This window comes from Oryctolagus cuniculus, chromosome X (assembly GCF_964237555.1).
Source record: "Oryctolagus cuniculus chromosome X, mOryCun1.1, whole genome shotgun sequence".
In the NCBI taxonomy this organism is placed as follows: Eukaryota; Metazoa; Chordata; class Mammalia; order Lagomorpha; family Leporidae; genus Oryctolagus; species Oryctolagus cuniculus.
Genome location: NC_091453.1, coordinates 82,198,691 through 82,224,034, shown reverse-complemented (window position 1 = coordinate 82,224,034; position 25,344 = coordinate 82,198,691). Strand labels below are relative to the sequence as shown.

At 39.6% G+C, this 25,344-nt stretch overlaps 1 protein-coding gene across 3 annotated transcripts in view; it reads right to left on the bottom strand.

The window, feature by feature from the left end:
- The window catches only part of DCX (doublecortin), a 132,428-nt gene that overhangs the window by 9,317 nt on the left and 97,767 nt on the right, over positions 1 to 25,344 (bottom strand). For 2 of the 3 annotated variants that reach the window (XM_017349815.3, XM_017349813.3), the window contains exon 6: positions 9,282 to 9,376. The exons of the other annotated variant lie outside the window; for it this stretch is intronic. In XM_017349815.3, the coding sequence (XP_017205304.1) occupies positions 9,282 to 9,376 (95 nt within the window). The remainder of the gene's footprint in view (positions 1 to 9,281; positions 9,377 to 25,344) is intronic. 3 annotated transcript variants of the gene reach the window in all.

Sequence of the window (25,344 nt, the reverse complement as noted above, 5' to 3'; positions counted from 1 at the left end):
AATATTTTGTTAGTTATGTGGGTTGCAAATATTTTCTTTCTACCTATACCTTTTCTTTTCATAGTTCTGTATGGTCTTTATTTTTTAAGGTTTATTTTTTTTTCATCCACTTGAAAGTGGGAGAGAGAGATCTTCCATCTACTGGTTCACTCTCCAAATGCACACAAAAGTCAAGGTTGGGTCAGGCAGGCTGAAGCTAAGAGGCCAGAACTCCATCCAGGTCTCCCACAAGGGTGGCAGGAACCCAAGTACTTGGACCATCACCTACTGCTTCCCGGGTTCTGCATTAGCAAGGAGTTGGAATTAGGAGCAGAGCCAAGATCAAACCCATGAACTTCAATATGAATGTAGCATCCCAACTGATAGCTTAACTGTTAGAACAAATGTTTGCCCCCATAACACATTTTTAAGTTAATTTTTGTGTAAGACAAGAGATTTAGATAGAATTGCTTTCATTTTGTTCAAGAATCCAACTGGTGCCCATACGGGATGCTTGCACTGCAGGCGGCAGTCCTAGCCGCTATGCCACAGAACCAGCCCCTCCAAATTGACTTTTTTAGAACTTGCAAACAACCCAAGCTTTCAACAACCTAAGAAGTATTTATCCAAGAAAACTGGTTGAAGAATATAAGAACACTAAGTTTTCTGGTGCTTTAACTTCCCATATTTCCTTTCTCCATCTCTTCAGCTCTACAGTACCCTTGAAAACCAAGTCTCACAACTATAAAATCTGTGAAAAATAGCAACCTAATAGCCATTAGAGGACACATTTGGGAGTTTGAAGCTACTCAAAATGTTCAATTCCAAGAAAATTGTCAGTCTTTAGTTTGTGTGGTAGCTTCCTAGAAACTCCTACTTGCAGGTTCTTTATCTGATCTGTATCAGAGCACATTTACTGTAAATAAACAGCATTTTGGGGGGGCATTAATCAACTGTTGCAATTGCTTAAAAATCAAAGCTGCCTAAAGTGGGCTTAGCAATTGAGGGAAATGAAACTGCCTATAACCTTAAAAGGGAATGTTGTAGACCTAGGTGTCCTTGGGTTAAAACAAAAAACAAAAAACAAAAAACTCTGACATATTCCTGGGAATCTAGAAGGAACATGTTCAGGGCTGCGTATTTTCTCAGAAAAGACCTGAGAAAGCCCTAATCTCTCACCTCTGACTGAGCCTGTGGCCCTCTGCAGGCATCAAGTAAGGGTTAAGGTAGAACAGTAAATTGCCTGATAGAGCACTGAAACACATGCACAGAGCACTTCAGCAAAGAGAGATTTATCAGCTCAAGACATTTAAAGAAACTGAACAAAATGATCCTTTTCATTCAAAATTGCCATTATCAATAGTGAAGGAGAAATTAAGACATTCCCAAATAAATAAAGACATTAACTGCTATGAGATCTGTCCTATAAGAAACAAAGAAAATACCAGGGGATGGTGTTGTGATATAGTGGGTTAAGCCATTGCTTTCAATGCTGGCATCCCATATCTGAATCCCGGTTCAATTCCCAGCTGCTTACCTTCCAATCTAGCTTCCTGCTAATGAACCTGGGAAGGCAATGGAAGGTGGCTCAAGTGCTTGGTCCCCTGAATCCACATGAGAGACCCCAGTGGAATTCTAGACCCTTGGCTTTAGCTTGCCCCAAACCTGGCTGTCGTGGGCATTTGGGGAGTGAACCAACAGATGGGAAATTTCACTCTGTGTATTTCCCTCTCTGTTGCTCTGGCTTTCAAATAAATAAATCTTAAAAATTATAAGAACACCAGTAAACATATGGATATCATATGGGTGCCAGTTCCTGTCCAGGCTGCTCCCCTTCTGATACAGCTCTTGGTTTATGGCCCAGGAAAGTAGTGGAAGGTAGCCCAAAGGGCTTGGGCCCCCACACCCATGTGACAGACCCTGTAGAGGCTCCTGGCTCCTGGCTCCTAGCTTCGGATCAGCCCAGCTCCACTGATTGTGGTCATTTGGGGAGTGAACCAGCAGATGAAAGAAAGACCTTTGTCTGTTTCTCCCTCTCTCTGTGTGTAACTCTGGCTCTCAAATAAAAAAAATACAATCTTATTCTAAAAGAAGACTCCACATATAAATAAGATCATGCAATATTTGTTTTTCTGTGTCTGGCTTACTTCAAAAGACAACTGAATGAGATAGTAATTATAAAAATGTGTTAATGGACTTATGTATAAAAACATCATTTATATACAAAAAAAAGAGAAAGGAAGGAACAGAGCTATACTATAGTAAATTTTTATACAATTTAGATCAAAATGTTATTAATCTAAAATTGATTTTAATCCTCAGCACAACTACTAGAAAATAACCCCAAATAAAATTAGTTAAAAAAAGAGGGGGATTAAAATGGCACACTAGAAAATCTTTGCTTAACACATAAAAAGCAAACATCGAGTCATGAGGGAACAAAAACAGACATAAGACATAAAGAAAATAGAAAAATGTCAGATTAATTTCTACCTTCCCAGTAATTACATTAAGCATCATGGATAAAACACTCAAATTTAAATGACAGAGATTTGCAGAACGGAATTAGGAAAAATACAATCAAACCCTATGCTCTCTTAAAGACTTTCAAAGACTAGATATATTGAAAGTAAATGATGCAAAAATATTTACCACACAATCAGTAACTAAATGAGAACTAGAATGGCTATACTAATATCGGAAGAAAAATTGACTTTAAGAAAAAATACTATTGAAGGTGAAGAACATTTTATGACCACAAGGTCAATACATTGAGAAGACATAGTTATAAATACATGTGCACTTTAACAACAGAGTATCAAAATACAGGAAACAAAAACTGATGGAACTGAAGGGAAATATACAATTCAACTATAGCAGCTGAAGACCTTAATACCTCACCTTCAAAAATGGATAGAACAACTAGGCAGAAGACAATCAAGTAAACAGGGCATGTAAGCAACACTGTAGTTTTATAAATATATATAAACATATGCATATATATATATAAAACTGTACACAACAGAATACACATTCTTTTCAAGTGCCCATGGAACATTTCCAGTATAGATAATACACTAGGCCATAAAACAAGTTTCAATAAATTTAAAATGATTGACAACTATACAAAGTATATCCTTTGACTACTGTGGAATTAAATTAGAAAGCAATAATACAAAGATATTTGGGAAATTCATAATAATGTGTACATTACAGAACAACTGCTGACTAACCAGTGAGTCAAGGAAGACATACTAAGAGAAATTAGAAAATACTTTGCGATAAAGAAAAATCATATCATAATATACCAAAACCTCCAGGATACAGCTAAGGCAGTTCTCAGAAGGAAATATTCTGAATATTCTAACTCAAAGAAACACAGAGATTAGTGGTTGCAAGGTGTTGTATAGATGGGGAAGGGGCAGAAACTGCTAACAAGTGTGGGGTTTCTTCTGCGAATGATCAATATATTCTAAAATTGGGGGCATGGATTTGGCACAGTGGTTAAGATGCCACACTTGGACACCTACATCCCATATCAAAGAGCCTGTGTTTGAGTTTTGGCTCCATTCCTGATTCCAGCATTCCTGCTAATGCACACCCTTGAAGGCAGCAGGTGATGGTTCCAATAGTTGGGTCCCTGCCACCCATGAGAGAGAGCAGGGTTGAATTCCCAACTCCTGGCTTCAGCAACTCAGACCTAGCTGTTGCAGTCATTTGAGAAGATAGAAGATCTCTCTTTCTTCCTCTCCCTGTCTCTATCACTCTGCCATTTCAAATAAACATATTGTGACTATTGGTGAATTCCATAAGTCAAACTTTCATATAATGAATTTCCATTGTATTAAAAAAAAAGCACTAGAATAAGAGTCAGGAGACCTAGATTTTAGGTCTAGCTTTACCATTTTACTTCCCTCTTTCAGGACCTTTGCATCTATCTTTGAAATTGAGGAAGAAGTGAACTATAAAATTGTTAATGTTCCTTCTTGTTTTTTTTGTTTGTTTGTTTGGTTTTTTTTTTTTTTGTAATTACCCCCAAGCAAGAGAAATGAGACAGACATGGCCAAATTACTGAACTCATTGAACATTTTTCAGGTGGTACAAAAGGGTCCTTTAAAAATATGGAGGCCACTTAATTCTACCACATTGACCCACTGAGGTTTAGCATTCAACCCTACTCTTAACTGTGCAAAAGACACTGCAGTCTAATTAGTTGGTTTGTAGAAATAATTATTTGGAAACATTATTTCAGACTTTACCTCATAGGAAGAGGGAATAGAATCATAAGACTCCATTTGCAGCTGTTCTGACTAGGGACGGGTAGAGATACAGGCCATGGAGAGAATCCATAGGACTTGGCTTACATATGACCTTTTGAACTTCTGTACCTCTATCAGTTTATTTTGTATTCAAAATTTATTTTCTTGTATGGGTAGAAAATGTTCAGGAAAAAGAATTATCTCAGCATTCTGCTTTTGTTGATTGATATGTAGAAATACAGAAATACACATATTGCTTAACAATACAAATAATTTGCACCTGAAATTCATTTGCTTAGTCCCTTGGAGCCCTACAGAACAAAATGTTTGTAACAAATACAGCTGTGCTGGCGATACTTTTGCATTAGAGAAAACAAAAAAGTTGGTCTCTGGTCCAAGGAGCTTATAGGCCAAAGGAAGTCAGGGAGGAGTTTAGAGAAACCTGGCTTCTAGTTTGCGTTTGCTATTTCCCAAATGTACTTGTGTGATGGCGTGACTTTGTTCTGACAACATTTTTTGAAAGCTGCAATGCCTTTTCTCTTTAACCAGGCATGAAAAGCCTACCCAGCCTTCAAGACTCCACTTAAATGTTACTTTTGTGAAAGGTTTTCCCCATCTCCCACCCTCCTTTGTCTCTTTCCTAGCTCCTTATCATTACACTACCCAAATCCACTTATATTAGAGCTAGTAGTGCCTGTGACTTAAGGGTCAGTACTCTGCTTTACTCATCAAACTACTTCACCAGGCGCTTACGGGAGGATAAAAGAAGACTAGTAACAGAGGAAAATGCATATTTAAATAATGTTATATATTCACATAATATAGAAAATGTGTTTTCCTTTAATCTCCAAGACAATTTTGCAGGTAAAATGGTCCTGAATTTAAAGTCATGGATGAAATCACTAATCTGTGTGTGTGTGTGTGTGTGGAGGGGATTAAAGCAAACAGCAGAGTTCTCTTTTGTAGGCTTTTTGAACATCTTTAATATAGTATTTTCTTCACAGAAGGTCCTCAGTAAGTTTTTGTTGAATCATACTTGGGCAGATCTCTCTGCACCTTTTTTCTCATCTGTTAAATGGGAATAGTATCTGTCCTATCCCTTTCACAGGGATACCACAAGGGCAAATGTGAAAATGACTATGTAAAAGAATAAAACAGAATGGAAATGCAAAATGTTGTTTTCATTAACTATCCAAGGATTTACTTTGCATCCATATTGCAGCACTTGAGTATGCGGACTTTGGCTAACCCCATTGCAGCTGCATTAAAGAGGATTCTCCATGAGCTGCTTAAGAGGAGAAGCCAAGAGGCTGATTACAGCTTAGGGCCCCATCACAGCCATCAAACATTACCAAAGGGATGCTGGGACTTCAAGTTTGTTTCCAATTGCGCAGGAGGAAAGTTGTGGCCTCAGCCACCTGCTTCCTGCCTCTACCACGACTCACACCTTTCAGGCCCACTTGGATGGAAATTTAGATGAGATCTGCTCAGGCCTGCTGCCCAGGTACCCTGATGATGCTAAAGCTCAGGTAGTTGTATGAAAGGAGGAACATGAAAGTGGGACTTGAGACACAGGGAGATTGGGTCAAGGTCATAAGACACTTTTTAGCTTATGCAAAAGAACTAGTTCAATCTCCATCACAGATGATGTAACCATTGAGGCTATTGCCTCCTGATAAGACACACTGAGAAGGACACAACATAATTCCTATGATATTCCTGTGCCAAATGCATAATCTGAATTTAATCACAAGGAACCATCCAACAAGCCCAAACTAAAGACATTTCACCAAATAACTTCATTTGTACAATATACTGTATTGGAAGATAAACAAAGTCTCAAGAAAATATCCAGATTAAAAAAGTCAAAAGGGAACATGATAACTCAATACAATGTTGCGTTATAGACTGAATCCCAGGCCAGAAAAAGAACATTATTAAAGAAATTAATAAAGATTGAATATGGACTCTAGAGTATATAGCAGATTTATGTCAGTGTTAAATTTCTTGATTTTAATAATTGCTCTATGGTAATTAAGATAATGTCCTTGTTCTTAAGAAATACACACTGAAGTATTCAGGAGTAGAAGGGTTCAAAAAATAGTAAAATGTAATGTATACACTACATTGAAATGTTTATTTTAAATGAATTCAAAGATGTTTGTTCTGGTGCCAAAAAATGCTGAAAATCAAAGGGGGTCTTCAAAAAGTACATGGAAATGCATATTATGAAAAACTATGCATTTCAACATTTTTTTGAAACAAAATGAACTGGTATTTTTAAAATGATTTATATCATTTTGAAAAACATAGATACAGAAAGAGAAGGAGGGAGAGAGAGAGAGATCTTCCATCCACTGGTTCACTCCCCAGATGGCCGCATTTGCTGGGGCTGTACCAGGCCCAAACCAGGAACAAAGAGCTCCTTCTGAGTCTCCCATGTTGGTACAGAAGCCCAAGCTCTTGGGCCATCTTCTGCTGCTTTCCCAGTCTCATTAGCAGGATCAGAAGTAGAGCAGCTGGGACTTGAACCACATTCATATGGGATGCTGGCACCGCAAGCAGAGGCTTAACCTTCTACACCACATCACCAGCCCCAATAAACTAATCTTTCAGTTCCGTTTTCCACTAATTTTTGAAGTACTCTCATATATGTATCTATGTATGTGTATATATGTGAGGGGTTTAGAAAATGCTCATGAAAAATCTGTATCCTGACGATCTATGCATGGATTTCAAAATTGTTTTGCACCTAAATAAACTTATTTGTTAATTTTATTTTTTCACAAACTTTTTGAGATGTGTGTGTATACACCAAAAATAAATGGAGCAAAATATAAACAACTGATGAATCTATGTAAAGGACAAACAATAGCTAATTATTTTTGTAACTCTTCTTCTGTAAGTTTGACATGATATAAAATTAAAAAGCTTTGAAAATAGTGAACATTGTACTAAAATCTAAATGTTTATTTTATTTAAAAGTTTGCTCTAGATATATACTTTATTTCTTAGTGTTTATTTGATTGTCTTAAAAAGAGTAATTTTAAAAATAAATTGGTACACTGACAATGCACACTTAAGAAAACAGTGATCTCTTACAATATGGTCTCCTGTGAACTTGTTCAAGTCCTTCAATGGTTAAAATCTGTTTTAGAATTGAGTCGAATAACAAGCAAAAAAAGCTACAAGTCCACAACAACCTGTAAGCTCAATCAAGAGAAGCTGTTTAGCAATGCCAACACTTGCCTTAATGGGCTTAGGGATGATGGATCCTTAACCAAAGTGAACTGGAAAGCTTAATGACTCAAATGTGCAGACCAAATGCCCCTGCTGCCTCCAGCACTTTGGGGAAAATACTGATAGTAGATGCTGGAGTAAGTCAAGTTTCCCAGAAGGAAAAGCAGAACACAAAAGCATGGGGCAAAGGTATAGTAAGACGTAATGTGGAATAGGTGATTCTAAATGACCACGGGAACAACAGAGGGTGGTTCTTGTCATACTGAAATGTTCATATTAAAAGGTTTTGTTTCTAGCAAAGAATAACTGAAAGCTTACTATTGTACAAACAATTTTCATTCATTTTACAATCTCTGGTAGCATTGTATACACAGATTGTTTAGCAAACCCTTCTTTGGGGAAACCAAATAGCTCAGTGGGACAATCCTGAATTTCTGGTCAAAAGCAATAATACAAGTTAAATGGGTCACTAAAGAAATGGAACAGGCCTTAGAAATGACCAGGTAGGCAATGGCCAGATAGACTGGGAAATTAAAAGCCTGATATAGAGAAAAGGAAATGAAAATGGATGTCAGGCAGCACTATACACTTAAATGTTAATGATTGATATTCTGTGAAAGGGAAAACAACAACCTTGATTTATTGTATTTGCCAGTTTCCATGATGTAAATATTCTCATCATGGCAGAGTTCAAGTTAGCAATACGATGTTGTTGAACACAGATATGGGAAGCAGTGTACACAATCAGCTCTCTCAAGGTAGTGTAAACTGACTCCAGGATACCACTGGCATTGAGTACTATTCCTATAGTTAGGTTATCATGGTAAGTAACAATCTTTCGGGGTCTCAGTTTCCTCATCTGTGAAATTTCAACAACATAAGATTATTGAGAATCAAATGGAACTAGTTTATCACCATCTAAGATGGCTTCTAGTTCTGACCATCCATAGTTCCGTGTGGAGTTAGATTAGTGGCTTTTTGCCTTTTTCATTCTCACATCAAGTGCTATGAGCAGGGAGAAGTCAAGAGAATCATAGAGCAAGCTACTCCACAGTGTGGTATTCAGAGGGAAACCACATCGCACTGCCACAGGTAAAAGATTGAAGGCAGTGAGTTCTTCAGATTTTCTACACAGGAGGGATTTCTATGTGGGAACCTGATCGGTAAGTGAAGCTAGAGAATTCAAATTTCAATTATTTTAATGATTTATTTGCCTGTGATAGCTTAAGGCATATACATGGTGCCTAAGGCCAATATAGTGTGTATGTGGCCCATTTTCCTATGCTGCACCAGAATTTGCCTGGTAATGAAGAGCACAGAATGAGATAAGAGTGTATTCATTCCTTGGTATCCAGCAATTCTAAAAGGAGTAACTCAGTGCAGTTTTGAAACTGCCATCTGTATGTTGCTTCCATTGACTGCTGTCTGATGACATAAGTTGCCCTCAATATCTCCTGTGCTTTGTCTCTGAACTGGGGAGACCCATGTGCAACCTAATTCCTAAGACATGATTTGGTAACAACATTAGCTCAGAATGGGTACTTGGGACCTCTGTACCTTCTCCTTTTGGAAGATGTACAAGAGTATAACTGGAAATAAATAATAGGAGTCAGAGGAATAAATGAAAGTGCCTAGAAGTTTGGTCCCTGGTGGGCTTCCCAGGAACTTAAGCTGGTGGAACCAGTTAAGGGAAATTCTGGCCTTAATGTACTGTTGAAGTAGAATAGAAGAGAAAATCTTCACCCAGCCATTCAAGAAATTTTGAGTGCAAGGGAGTTTAGTAAGGTATAAGAGACATAATACCTTGTGCTTCCGGAGGCTGCCAGGACTGGTGGGCGTAGAGATGGGAGACTGCTTAGACTTGGGGGTAGAAAGCTGGCTGCTGGAGGTTCCGTTTGCTAGCCCAAGGCAAGAGAAAAGGAAGGGATAAAAATCAACAGCATACAAAGGAGCAAGTTATCCTTCCCCTCTGAAGACACTAAGAACATTCAAACAAGGTACACAGACAACCAAGCGATTTGATGAGCAGAACAAAGGTGAAAAGAAACACATTCCTCAAAAGGGCAAGAACTGCAATCCTCAGTTAATTAGATCCTGCCTCAGTGCAGTGCAATGTCCTCCCGCTTGTTCCCTGAGTGCTTCCCAATCACTGGGGTCTGTTTCTTTTCAAATCTTTCTCATATGCATGCCCAGGTTTGACCTTAATATCTCTTGGAGGTAGTCTGAGAAAGTATTCCTTGGCTTTAGTTTCATAGAGGAAAAAAGTGAGGCACAGACAGGTTATGTGCCTTACATACAGGGGAAGAAATAAAGTTGATTTGGTAGCTGACAGGGTAAATGCAGGACAGCCCCACTGTCAATCTTCTGCCCTCCCATTTCCTGCTTATCCTTACCTATCCTGGGTGAAAAGAACAGAGGGCAAAAAAGAGAAAGCAGACTAGTCAGGAAGAGGAATGAAAAAGAAAGTGGAGGAGAAACAAAAAAGCTTGAACAGAAAAATGGATAGAAGAGAAACTCAAAGAAAGAGAGGAAGGGATCAGAAATGGAAGAGAGAACAGACAAAGAAGATGAGGAAGAGGTTAGAAGAGAAGAATGAGGCAGCTAAGACAGGGAAAGAGGCATAAAGACACAGAGTGATAGATGCTAGTGGTCAGATTGTAGGTGCATCTCTTGTTTTTTAGCAAATAAAATGCTGAAAAGGAGATGGTTTAATTTTTAACATGTTCATATTCCATTTCTCTTTCAAATTGTTTTATATCCCCTTGCTAAAGAACTTTTTAATACCTAATCATGAAACAAGAAATGTGGTTCATGTTCAAACATCTCATGCCAAAGTATTTTTTTTAGTCTTAGGACCTCCATTGTTAAACAGAGGTATTTTGAAATGTGCTTTAAAACCAAAAGAAAATACCCCAAGGGTGTGTAGAGAGGGAGGGAAACGGTTGGCTCATGGTGGGGGTAGAGAAAGAATATAAATACAAAATTGAAAAAGTTAAGCAGAAAGATAGTCTGAGAGTGTTGTATGTAATCCCAGAGTAAAGCTTAAACCACTGTATCATGAATATTTCCTGAGGGTATAACTCCTGCACCACTTATAGTAATGTTTCCCTAGGTTCTGAGACTTGCACAATTATCTCCAGAGATGGACGACACAGCCATATGGTGGTTTGCTGAGTTTATTCATGTGCAAGTGTGTTGAAAAATGGGCACTTAGCCATCCACTATCAGACTTTAGCTGTGTATTCACCCATCTCTCACCCATTCATTGAGAAACGTGCCTCCCTGCCACTCAAACAGTTAGTAGCTAAAGAACACGACTATGAGCCAGGCAAAGTATTAGATATTGGGGTTTCAGAGATGAGTATGTTACTTCCTGTGGGAAAGCAGGCAAGAACAGTGTAGAATAAATGCCAAGACAGAACTATGAGCAGGAAATATTGCAGCCTAGACTTTGGAATCAGGGGACTGGGAGACAAACACCAAGAGGTAACACTTGAGAAATCTTGAAAGATGAATCTGGAGTATTAAAGTCTATAGAGAACAAAGTAGATTAATAGTGGCCAGGGGCTGGGGTGGAAGAGGAACCGGGGGAAATGGAAAATGTCTGCTAATGGATGTGAGATGTCCATGGGGAAGCAAAGCTAATTCTGGCATTAAATCATGGTAATTGTTGCACAACTCTGTGGCTAAAATAAAAATGACTGAATTGTACATTTTAAATTGGTGAATTGTATATTATATGAATTGTATATTATATGAATTGTATCTTAATAAAGCTGTTAAGAAAAAAAATGAGGGGCTGGCGCTGTGGAGCAGTAGTTTAAAGCCCTGTCCTGAAGCACCAGCATCCCATATGGGAATTGGTTCTAGTCCCAGCTTCCCCTCTTCCGATCTAGCTCTTTGCTATGGTCTGGGATAGTAGTTGAAGATGGCCCAAGTCCTTGGGCCCCTGCACCCGTATGAGAGACCTGGAAGAAGCTCCTGGCTCCTGGCTTCGAATTGGCGCAGCGCCAGCTGTTGCGGCAATCTGGGAAGTGAACCAGCAGGTGGAAGACCTCTCTCTCTGTCTCTACCTCTCTCTGTAACTCTGTCTTTCAAATAAAATTAAATAAGTCTTTAAAAAATAAAAAAAAATGAAAAAAATGATCAGAGTTGGAGAGAAGATAGCAAGGGCAGAGCTGGAGAGAGGAAAGCTAGGAATTCAAGTTTCACCAGCAGGGGGAGAAAAGTGAAGGTTGTTTACAGAACTACAAGTAGCTCAGAATGGCTCAAGCTGAGTTCAAAGAGATGAAGCTGGAGACAGAAGATAAGGGTCAGATCCTCGTGACCTTTCTGAGGCGTATGAAGAAGTGTGACTTTCATTTCTGGAGGGAACATAGAAAGATTATAAATTGCAAGCAATAGGATCAAATTTTGCACGTTAAAAATGACACTCCTGATGCTGTAATGAGACTGAGGTCAGGTGGAGGAAGGGTAGAAACAAAGAACTTGGTTAGAAGACATAGTTTTAGTCCAGGTGAGGTGTGTTAATGCTTCGACTAAGGCAATGGGGACAGAGAGCAGGAATACAGTGTAGATAAGGACCTAGAGGCCAAATACACTTACAGTTATATATGTTTATGTTTACGTATCATATAAGCCACCCATAGAAGAACGTGACTTGTACAAAACAGCACAAAGAATGTGGGAGCTAGATTTTGCCTATGCACTGAGCATTCCCATGAATCCAAAATGCAGTTTAGGAAAGGGAAGAGTCTGTGGAGCCACAATTGGGCAAAGCAGTCAACTACATTTTTAAGAATGAAGGATCTGGCCGGCGCCGTGGCTCACTAGGCTAATCCTCTGCCTTGCGGCGCCGGCACACCGGGTTCTAGTCCCAGTCGGGGCGCCGGATTCTGTCCCTGTTGCCCCTCTTCCAGGACAGCTCTCTGCTGTTGTCCGGGACTGCAGTGGAGGATGGCCCAAGTGAGACCAGGAGAAGCACCTGGCTCCTGGCTTCAGATTGGCGCGATGCGCTGGCTGCAGCGCGCCGGCCGCGGCGGCCATTGGAGGGTGAACCAACGGCAAAAAGGAAGACCTTTCTCTCTGTCTCTCTCACTGTCCACTCTGCCTGTCAAAAAAAAAAAAAAAAAAAAGAAAAAAGAATGAAGGATCTAATAGTGGAAAGAATTAATGGACCAGCTACAGTGCCTGAGCACTTCCCCAGTGAGACCTGTCCCCTAGCATTTAAGATGAGGAGCAGATCTTTGAGAATTACAGGAGTTATCACAAGGAAAATATTCTAAAATGGCCCTCACCTCGCTTGAGGTCTAATGGATGTAAGCAGCACCAGGTAAGTTGATTTTAAAAAAAAGTTTTTTTATTTGAAAGAGTGACAGAGAGAAATACACACACACACACACACACATACACACATGCACAGAGAGAGAGAGACAGAGAGAGAGAGGTCTTCCATGTGCTGATTTACAGCCCCTTCCCAAAAATGGCTGCAATAGCAGGTCTGGGTCAGGCCGAAGCTGGGAGCCTGGAACTCTGCCTGGATCTACCACGTGGATGGCAGGGACTCAATTACTTGGGCCATCTTATGCTGCTTTCCCAAGCATATCAGGAAGGATCTGGATAGGAATCAGAATAGCTGGAACTTGAACTAGCACTCAGATATGTGATGCTGGCATCCCAAAGGACTGCTTAACCCACGATGCAACAACTAAGACCCCCACCCCCAGGTAAGTTCCAGTTTGGCAATTTGTTCCACATGACCCCTGGATCCTTCACAGATCCTAGTTTGCCAGCATTTGTTAGCTATTCAACAAAGGGATAACTACTGTACTCCCAACTGCCTTTTAAACCTACATATTTATTTAACTGAGAACGAGCCCATTGGCCTTCCAAAAACACAGAAAATTGCCAACCACAGGCATGTCTACACATGAGTCAGTTTCACCTCCTGGCTAGGGATCTGGACATATATGCTTTTTCTGCAACTTCCTATTCTTTTCTCAGTATCCTGTGGAACATTTCACCCGAGATCTTTAGGGATACTTAATGCATATATGTCTTTTTATATATTCTTTGTATATGTGCATACATTTATATGTGTTCCTCATGCTCTTCCTCCAATCAATCTTAAGCTATCTATAAATAAGAGACTTTGTTTGTTGTCCAAATTCAATAAGCATCTTGAAAATTATTTTTTAAATAATTTAACTACCACTGCATTGTTTCCAGAGTTCCTTCATGGAATGAAATCCACAGATGAATGTGGAGAAATGAGAAAATGTAGGCATGCACAGACAAGCATGATTCCTTGCAAGTTGAAGGAGCCCTACAATTTACAAACTGGATAAAAATGTATTCACATACACACTTTATCTTTGTATGAGAAAAATATTAAAGGGTGCCATTTGCTATGAATTCTGGAGCCAATTCATACATAAATATCAAGGTTAAAAAAGTAGCAAATAATAATGCAAATAAAGTCTGATGAACTGTATGTGCTCTTGAATAGGTGAATCTATGTCAAAAGGTTGTCATATTTTAAGAGTAAATAGAAGGTACCATTTTATAGTACACATTTCCTTTATTTTTCTTTACTACATATCCTGAGCTCTCAGGTTATTTGAGAGTGCCTGGTTACCGGGGCAGGGTGGGGAGTGTCATCTGCCTCACACACTTGTCACTCTCATTTCCCTCCTCAGAATAACAACACTGTCTCACTGTTCCCACCTTTTAAATTAAAAAAAAAAATTTAAGGATGGGAAGGAGGGGGAAAGAGAGAGAGATCTCCCATTAGCCAGTTTCCCAAATGCCTGGGTCAGGCTGAAGCCAGGAGCTCAGAACTCAATCCAAGTTTCCCACAAGGATGGCAGGGATCCAAATACATGTTGCCTTCAAGGGTGCATGGCAACAGGAAGTGATAACTGGAAGCAAAGCTGGAACTTGAACCCAGGCACTCTGATATGGGATGTGGGTGTCCCAGGGGGTGTCTTAATCACTGCACCATATGCCTGGCCTAGTTCTCACCTTTTAATTATCCGCAGTCTGAATTGTCTCATCCCTTTCTTTCCTTTTGTGAAGTTCACATTTTTCCTTTTGCAGCAATGTGCTTTGAAAACTTTTTAGTCTCCTTGTCTGTCTTAGCAATCTTATCAACAAAAGTAGAATAATACTTATTGTTTCTTCAATTGCTATTTGCCTATGATGGATCTGGCATGTCTCTCTCTCTCTCTCTCTCTCTCTCTCTCTCTCACACACACACACACACACACACACACTTTATCCAGTTCAGGATAGCAAAGTAATAATTTGAACACAGGTCTCTGATTCCAAAGTTGGGTTTTCGGGTTATGTCACATGGACTTTCTTTTTAAATGAACTGCTTCTGGATTTCCTTCCTATGACAATTTTCTGCTGGGTCTAGAGAGGTGAGGGGAAGGTTGTGGCAAAGAAAAGATAAAGGAATAGGAAAAGGTAGAAGCATACACCAGAGATATCCTTCTTCAAGGCTTCTAACCTATTTGATCTGAGAAACATACACAATGTCATGAACTAGTAACAGATAGAGTAGCCATCATGCCATATAATTATCCTCATGCCACAGAGCTCCCTGGGAAGATGCTATATCTGCCCTGTCTTGTCTCTCTTCCTTCCCCAGTTGTTGCCCTTCAGGTATGCAACACAATTGCCATGCTTGGCCCTGCATAGTCATCGTTCACTGGCTGCCCTGAGTGATTATGCCTGTCTTTGCCACAGTACTCATATTTAGCTTCTTGGCTGTGTTAGCCTTTCACCACAGAAGGAAACAAGGAAGCACAAACAGGGTGACTGGCGAGGCAAGTAGGTTGGCTAATATGGATTTATAGGGATATAAATATATGGTGGGGAGAATGGGTTTTAGGGAGTTAGAAATAAAGTGGGGAGTGGATAGCTAGTTCCCAAAGAACAAAGAGAGAATCTAGTTTATTATGTGAGTAGCCAAGGACAGTGTGGGGTCATGAAGCAGGCAGAGATGGTGCTGAGCTCCAGACTGTGTATTCCTTTGCCTAGAGGCTAGACTGATCCCTGGAAACTAGGATGTAGCTGTGTATAAGTCCCATGTAAGTGGCTCCAGGTGTAGTAATTAAAGAGCTGTCTGCACAGTGAGTTAGCCAAAGCATTTGTTACTTGAGGCTACTTCAAAAAGTTCTTGGAAAATAGGATTAAAAGATAAGTATATTTTGGTGCAAAAAATTTCAAATCCATGCAGAGGCATTTGTAACTTGCATTTTCCATGAAATTTTTGGAGACCCCTCATATTTCTGGGCTCATGTTCGCATGACCAGAATGACACACAAAAAAGAAGGGCCAATTATTTGCTTTTCTTATAACTTTTAGATGGAGAGCAAACTGATTCAATGCTCATTCACTTAGCCCTGGCCTTTCTGTCCCATTCTAATCTGAGTTCTTGAGCCCAGCTCAAAATCAAACCTGTTGGTTTTGATTTGATGTCTATTTTGAAATATTTACCACTAGTCTTCTTTAAATCAACAAGGATATAGAGGTTGAGACAGGCAAGACTTGTTTAAAGGGTATAAATTCTGCTTCTCCTCAATGGGTGGTGGCTTCTGGGGATTGTTCATGAAATACATTTCTTTTATAAAAATGGTTTATTTTTTTCTTTATTTGAAAGGTAAAGCAACAGGGGTGGGGAGAGAATTTCTTCCATCCACTAATTTACTCTCCAAATGGTTGAAATGGCTGGGGCTGGGCCAGGCCGAATTCAGGAGCTTGTAACTCCATCTGGCTCTCTCATATGAGTGGCAGGGGTCCAAGTACTTGGACTGTCATCTGCTGCTTTCCCAGGTGCATTAGTGGGAAGCTAAATGGGAAGTGTAACAGCCAACATTGAAACTGGGACTCTGATATGGGATGTCATCATTACAAGCAGTGGTTTAACCTGCTATGTCACAAATTGGGCCATTGTTCACACAATCCATGTCAAAATTCCCTTAAGCTTAGACTTTTGTCATTCATTATCTGTCTTGTGTTCTCAAACTCCCTAATGCCTTGCGAAGGGAGATACCAATATACAATTCAGACACTTCATTTTTCTCACATTGAGGTGTTCTGAACTTTCCATCACTCCAGTCCAAAGATACCCCATTTTCTCTTTATATTTACAGAGTTTTTTTTTTTTTTTTCTGGAAGGCCATCCAAATGGAACCAAAGCAGTTTCAGCTTACTTCAGAACAAGACTGTGAGACAGATCCTGCAGTTTGCATACATCAATTCTAAACATCCCTTGGGTGGGGAGTCTGGATTGCCTTGGCTGATTGTTTCTGCTCAGTGGAAAATTTTTTGTGCCTCTCCCCAGGCCCATCCATTATAGAAGCAAGAGCTGAGAACCTTAAAACAGATCTTCAATGACTTGACTGTAGGGTGGGCACTCAAGCCAAATTCAATCAGAGGTTGTGAGATACTATAGCTTCAGAAGACCAAATTGGAATTCGAAATCTACTCCCTAAAATATCTTATTTAATATGCAGTTGTGATTCCTTTAAACAAGGATGGGGGGAGTGTCTTTTCTATTGTGTAACAAGTATATGTACCTAATTCTGCAATGTTTTGATACAGTTGAGTTTCCCTCAAGAAAAAAACATCTGTGTGAGGACTGATGGAAATGCCAGGATTGTTTTCTCAGGTTTAATCATGTTGTAAACATTTATTCCTATTGAAAGTGGTTCTGCTCAGAATGTGTTTCTGGTGTAGTCAGCCAGTTGTCAATATTCACTATTGGTTTTTCTGGGGCAACAACTACACTGCACTTAATCTATGGAATAAACACAGGCTTTGGAATCAGTACAAGTTTCAAATCCTGATTTAGCCATTTCCTAGATCTGTGTTCAGCTTTGTCCTAATCTAACTTCTCTGACCCTCAGTTTCCCCGTCTCTGACATTTGAATAATAATAACTCAATTGTTGCTGCTTTGATGAGTATACAACAGAGTACACATACAAAGCTTGGTGAAGTGCCTGGGTTATAGGAAGAGTTCAATAAATCATCTGTTCTATTGATATTTCCCTGCCACTACTAAAAATGACAGAAATTAAGTAACTGCAATTTATAGGAACCAGGTTAGGGAATCCCCTTTCACAAGAGATGAGACATGAACCCATCATACACACAGGCTGAGGACTAATTATTTGGCTAGCTGCTCAGGCATTAGATCACTAAAGTTCTCCTGAGGTTATAGACCATTGTTTCTGCTTTTTCCATTCTATTGATGTGCTCCCCAAAACATATCCCTTGGCCCTCTTTCCTTCTCTCTTTTAACCTTCTCAGAATTACCATGAAGAGTTGATCAATGAATTCCACATGAAACCACTAAAAGTTTTGGAGTAACACAATGACAATGGTGTTTTTCAAGAAAAGTATGGTGGCACCACACCAAATGATTAAGGGAACAGAGATTTGAAGCAAAAATATTAGGAGTCTAGAATAATCTAGGCATCAGGTGAAATAATCTAGGCATGAGGGAAAAGAAGAGACTGCTATGCAAATCATACGGGGATGCTTGACATGTTCAATATCCACAGGATATGCTGAACATGAAGGATTAAAGAGTGGGAAGCATCAAAAGTAGCACCAAGGTATTGAGCCTTGAGAGGATGATAATTCGATTGTGGACAAGGAATTGGAAGGAGGAAATGCTTTTGATTTTAACTACATTGTATTTGGCCCATATAAACAGAATTATTTTGTAGGTATTTATGGAATTGATGTCCAGAAGGAAGGTTGGGTTTGGAGATGTATAATTAAGAGTGCCCTCCCTCTACCCTCATATACAATATTCATTACCATCTCTGCTCCTTTGTTCATACTTTCCTCCTTTCCAGAAACATCCAGCTCCTTATTAGTTGATATATAACCCTTCTTCAAGTCCTAGTGCTTCCAGGAAACCTTCCCTTACTACCTTGGCTCCTGATAAATGCTCTCCCCCATGGATTCCAGTAGTTCCAAGGACACTCATTGCTTGTATCTCCCATTCATTTAGCACATAATTAAATCAATAACAATGTATTGAAGTATAGTGGCTAAAAAATAGTGTATTGTGCAGATTGCCTGCATTCAAATCTCACTTCTATCACTTACTAGTTGTGTGATTTGGGGCAGGTCACTCACCTTTTGTATGCCTCAGTTTCTTCATTTGCAAAACAGAATAGTAGTACCTACCTCATAAGATTGCTATAAAGATTAAATTAGTTAGTACATGTACAGTATTTGTAAGTTTTAAAAAGGTTCAAATCTATATGTATATTGGTTCCCCAAATAAGTCATTAATTTCTTAGTGACAGGGAATGTATCTTGAGGAAAAATCACATTTTTCTCAGAGAACCTAGCATTATTAGGTACTTCATCCAACCTCTGGATATCTAACTGTATTTAAATTCAAGTCCTTGGCTAAATCAGGCTGATAGGACTTTTATTTTAGGGAGATATCTCCATATCCCATGTACCGCAGAATACTCAATGGCCCTCACTATACTGCTTGCTCCAACCATTTCCAAAGTGGCTCTCCAATGGAAAGGGAAAAGTTGTTTTTTACAGGGTAGATCTTCCCATTAAACTGACATAAGCTGCAATTTTAGAAAGATTCAACTGGGGAAAGAGGCTAGGGAAGGTTTTGTTTTCCAACAGCTTTGTCAAGGGCATCACTTCCCCTTGGAATGACAGTAGAGGAGCTGTTAGAATGTCTAAGACAGAGAACAGGAAACAAAGGTGCTTCATTATTTGTAGCTACATTCAAAGCAGAACAAAGAAATGAACAGGACACTACTCTACCCCTTGATTTCCCACATCCCTGTATTGGAGGTGGGGGAAAAAGGAAGAAAGCAGAGAAACAGGAACCATCTGACCATCCAATATATCTTGGCATTCACCATACTGACATGCCTCATGTCAGGCTATGTTAGAAGTGAACCAATGATGTATTTTCATAAGAACTTAGCTTAGCTTAAGTATAACTATGATGCCCGGGCCTAGTCCCCAGCTGCAAAGGATGCTAAGTTAAAAAAACAACAAAAACAAAAACAAAAACAAAAAACTGATGAGCTCACTTAGTGGAGTTGAGTGGAAAAGGTTCTTATCTTCATGCAAGAAAAAATTCAAATGTGAGACAGAGAGGAGTGGCAAGCACAATAGCAAGTTTTAATGGGGTAGAGCATCTGTCAGAGCAGATGGGTACCTCTCCAGAGAGAATTTGATAGTACCTGGTTTACATTTAGATGGGGGTTTCTAAGGGAATGGGTCCAGTTCTTCACACCATTTCCTCTTCCTCTCTTCTATCTTCCTGGACAAAGGATTTGCTGAATAAAAATTAGGTAAAATTTCTCCTAATATTTTACTACCTAGTGTTATGCTGAGTAGACCCCCCTGGAAATGGGAAAATGCAATCCCCTTGGGGAAAGGCTGGGACAACCTGCAGTGCTACTGGGGTATGGACAAGACTTTATAGTATAAAATACTGGACAGCTTCTAAGGTGCAGTTCTAAGGTTGTTACCTTTTTTTGAAGAAACTTTTGTTTTCAGGTGCTCATGCACACATAGATTAATTCATAGCTTCTTAAAATTTCAACTACATAACTACAGTGTAACCCTCCCCCTCTTCCTTCGCTGTCACACCTACCCAGTGACATCCAACTCCCATTGCCTACCCCTCTCTTTGCATTGCTGTTTAAATTGTGCCTCTTAAAGTTGCTCAGACTAAGGGGAAGTGAAATTTGCATGATATGTATAAAAGGAACTAAACTTTTTTTTTTTTTTGACAGGCAGAGTTAGACAGTGAGAGAGAGAGAGACAGAGAGAAAGGTCTTCCTTCCGTTGGTCCACCCCTCAAGTGGCCGCCACTGCCGGCGCGCTGTAGCCGGCATGCTGTGCTGATCCGAAGCCAGGAGCCAGGTGCCCCCCCCCCCCCCCGTCTCCCATGGGGTGCAGGGCCCAAGCACTTGGGCCATCCTCCACTGCACTCCCAGACCACAGTAGAGAGCTGGACTGGAAGAGGAGCAACCAGGACAGAACCGGCACCCCAACCAGGACTAAAACCCGGAGTACCGGTGCCACAGGTGGAGGATTAGCCTAGTGAGCCAAGGCACCGGCCAAAAGGAACTAAACTTCTGAGAGGCATACCCACTTCTACCAGCTGGTCACCACTCTCAAGTTGTGGTATCAATAAATGTCTCGCTTTCTGCTTCCTTTATGTTTCTGATTCCATCCATTGTTGAGTAGGTGATCTCGGATGGCCTTAGTTCTCACAGCAGACACTGCAAAAATGCCTCCTGGGAGATCAGGAAAGCTGGGTTCTGGTTCTTGTCTGCTAAATAGTTGTGTAACCTTGGGAAGGTCTTAGTATCCTGAACCTCTTGTATCTTTGTTCTCAATCTAAAATAAAACTGGATAATTATTGTTTTCCAACCTAATTCATGGTGTCATTTTTTTCAAGACAACTGAGGTGATGGATTTGGAAATATTTTGCAAAAGCACAACATTTGGGGATGGCACTATGGTATAGCAGGCTCAGCCTCCATCTGTGGTGCTGGCATCCCATATGGGCACTGGTTAGCATTCCAGCTGCTCCTCTTCTGGTCCAGCTCTCAGCTAATAGCCTGGGAAAGCACTAAAAGGTGGCCTGAGTTCTTGGACCCCTGCAACCACCAGAAAAAGTTCCTAACTCCTGGCTTCAGATTAGCCCAGCCCCAGCCATTGCGGCCATCTGGGGAGTGAACCAGTGGATTGAGACCTTTCTCTCTGTCTCTCCCTCTGTCTGTCTGTAACTCTGCCTCTCAAATAAATAAAATATTTTTTTTAACAGGCAGAGTTAGACAGTGAGAGAGAGAGAGACAAAGAGAAAGGTCTTCCTTTTTCCGTTGGCCCATCCCCCAAATGGCCGCCATGGTCGGCGCGTTGTGGCCGGCGCGCTGTGCCGATCCGAAGCCAGGAGCCAGGTGCTTCCTCCTGGTCTCCCATGCGGGTGCAGGGCCCAAGCACTTGGGCCATCCTCCACTGCACTCCCGGGCCACAGCAGAGAGCTGGACTGGAAGAGGAACAACCAGGACAGAACCAGCGCCCCAACCGGGACTAGAACTCAGGGTGCCGGCACCGCAGGCGGAGGACTAGCCCAGTGAGCCACGGCGCCGGCCAAATAAAATATTTTCTAAAAAACACAACACTTATTTTTATGTAAAGGAATGTTATCTCAAACTTTACGTAGCTGGAGAAGAAAGTATTCTGTTTTAATATAGTTGTCACTAGTCATGCATGACTCGACCATTGGAAGTGTGGGTAGCCAGAATTGAGATGTGCTATAAGTATAAAGTACAATCCAATTTCTAAGATTTTAAACTATCTCAATAACTTCTTATATTGATTACATACTGAGATAATTTGAATATATAATTCAATAGATCAAATTAATTCAGCCTGTCTCTTTTAACTTTTTGAAACGTAGCTACTAAAAAATTGAAATGACATACATGGCTTGCAATTGTGGCTCACATTATTTTTCCATAGGAAACAATTAGTCTAGTTAGTCACATTAAGGAAGGTCAGAACAGCTGGATCCCTCCAAAAGTAGTCTCTCTGTTCAGAAAAGAAGGACCTGGGGATACAATTTCCATACACTCTCTACTGTTCTGTGTCTCTTGACCTCCTCTGAAAAAAGGTGTATATTTTGGTACAGAAGCCATTCTTTTGGGGGAATTTGGGAACAGGGTAGGTTTGACTTTCAGGAATAGGTGTGTATGAATCAGGGAAGGGACATGGAGAACCTTGGGTTGCTACAACAATGATAGACTATTGAAGAATAGCAAGCCAATTATCACATTACAATTCTCTCAGCCTACCAGGGTGGGTAATTAGCTTCTTTGAGGGATTCTTAAAAAATAACAGAAGAGAAGATTCCTTCCCAGCAACTAGCAATTTTGTCCTTTCAATTCAATTCAGTTCAATAGGTGGCAAAATTGCATAAAGGGAAAGTTAACACATTAATAGCTGCAATAGGAGCAGAGAGAGGCAAATGGGAAATGTCTTCCTTTTGTTCTGAAGGCAGGATTACCTCTGTCTATGAAAAGGCAATCAAAATAGCACTCTGCAAGTTTTCTTCAAATATCCTATAGAGGGCTTCTGGCTTCCAGTTTTATCTGCTTATTATAGCTCCCTGGTCTACTTTAAAGGCAGACGTGGCTAATGTGACTTGGATTCCAGGAGTCCATTAACTCTGGTCAGTGAGAATGGGCTCCTCAGAGGAGGATTATATGAACAAAATCCTTCCTAAACTTGAGTTTAGGATGTAGCAACAGACATCCCATTTAGGTCACACTCAGTACTGGCAGAAGTGGGGACTGAACTTGAAGGGAATGAATGATAAGGTCTTTGATTTATTCATGGGACAGTACAGGAAACAGACAACTTAAGACTAAACACTAAGGAATCAAATTATGATGCAAGTTACAGACCAAAGAGCATCAATTTAATAAACTTCAAGTTAAAATGAATCCAGATATTTACTGAAGCATGAATTGGAATATATATATATATATATTTGTTCAAAGCAGAATCAAACCTATATGTTTTCTAATAAACTAGAACATCAAAACATTCCTTTAACTAAATCTGAACTGAGCCAATGTTTCATTTGGTTTGAATCCCTGCTAAAAAGTAACATTTTGGGCTTTCGTTTCCCTTCAAAGGAAGGTAATCAAAATTCCCTGGAAATGGCCTATCTTCCACAAGATTCAGGTTGAATGAAGATATGTGAATCTATCCAAAAGTTTCAGATACAAGTCAGACTAACACAGGATCAAATATGGTGGTGCCACCTACCAAGCCTTAGAAAAGAATAAAGAATTTCAAACCAACCCAATATCATTATTCTTTAGGTAAACATATATTAGCCTGTGTATGTCCTTTGCTAATAGCACAGAAAAATCTTGACCTTTTATGAAACAATTCTTAAATGTCAAACATCTGTAGGAGATATTTATGTCAACTGAAAACTATGCATTGTCTATAAATCATCATCATGGTTATCTGATTCTGATTCTTTGGGAGTTACTTTACAATTATAAATAGCTGATAACTGGAAGATTATTCTTATCTTTAGATATGCAAACTGTATTATTCAAAGAAGATACTATATCTTACAGAAGGTAAGAAATTTGTCCCAAATTACAAAGCTAGGACATGGTGAGTTTGGGTCTTTTTTTGAGAGGTGTCTCTGTATTCTCTTCCATATCCTAACTCCCTCCAATTCCCAGCTTGGAGTGATTGTGAGTGAAATGAGAGTGGAAAGGAGCATTTGGATATGACACATCCAAACCTTACCTAGGGTACTATTTTGCCCAAGATCAGCTTTGCTCCTTTGGGATATTCACTGAGTGGATGCCTTGGACTTGACTAAACGAACTTCCATGGAATGAGCATGGCCATGTTACATGGATCCTCCTGTCTTTTGGGGCTGAAATAATGTAGAAGCTGTAGACACATAATCTGAGATAAGCCAAAACATTTTGGAAACTGTCATGAAGGTGGTCTAGACTAGAGCTTGCTTCATTTATGTTCATGAACTCTCTGAAATGAAGATTTCAAATCTCTCTACTGAAAACACCACTTTAGAATGGTAGTAGAGAACAAGGGTTGTTTATAATTCTGATATCTGCCAAGTAAAGTCCCCTCCTCTTCTCAAATTGGTTACTCTGCATATCTTGTGTGTTTGGATAAATCTTCATTCCTTTCCTTTAGCGAGCGAGTTCTGCAGGAGCAAGAGAGCAGTTCTTGCCGCTTAATCCTCAGTTAGGATCTATTATAAATCCTTTCATTTTAACAAATATTAAGTCCTATTATGCAAGGGTACTTCAAAAGTTTATGGGGAAAATGGAGTTAAAAGATGAGTCTATTTTGTCATAAAAAGATCTTTGAAATTCATGCATATCTTTTCTCATCATATAAATTTTTCATGAAATTTGTGATGCTCCCTTGCATGCGTGGATTTCAAAATGTTTTGAACCAAAATAAACATCTTTTAATCCCATTTCCCATGACTTTTTTGAAGAAATCTCACATTACATTTATGTCTTTATTATCTTAGAGTCATTGAGGTGTACATTCTGTGGAAAGGAAATTTGGAGGTAGTATGCTGGAGAGTAATAATTTGACATTTATTTTATCAATTAAAAGTGTTTAATTGCAGGCCGTTGTCTTCATGTGTTCTGGGTAACCATCTGATTACATTGTCAAAGAGAATCTATTTTCTTCAAGTTAATACCACCTGAGAATTTCAAACCAATGAGTTATATAGCTGTTCAAAAAAACAGGTCCTAAAATTCTTTGATACCTCCCTTGAAGCAGTGGAGCCTAATTCTCCCCTTGAATTAGGCTGGACTTAATGACTATAATGAATAAAATAAAACAACTGAGAGTGTTGGCTTTGGAGACCAGATCATCAAAAGCACTGCATCTTCTTTCTTGTTCACTTCCTTGAATTATTACTGTGGGAGATCCTGCCAAAAGCCATCTTGGAAGTATATCTTGCAACTCAGTTCAGCTTCAGATATTTGCAGCCCCTAACAGTATCCCTAATTGACTATAACAACATGAGTGATCTTGAGTCACAACCACCCAGCTAAGCCACTCCAGAATTCCTGACTCACAAACTTTATGATAACAAATACTTATTTAAGCCACTAGTCTTGAAGTAATTTATGTCACAGCAAGATACAAGTAATGCAGCTAAAAATCCAAGACATAGCTGTTTTTGAAAAATGGTTAGCTAAGCAATTATTCATATATTTTGTAAAACCTGACCAAGTGTTTTAAAGTCCATCTTATTTTTTT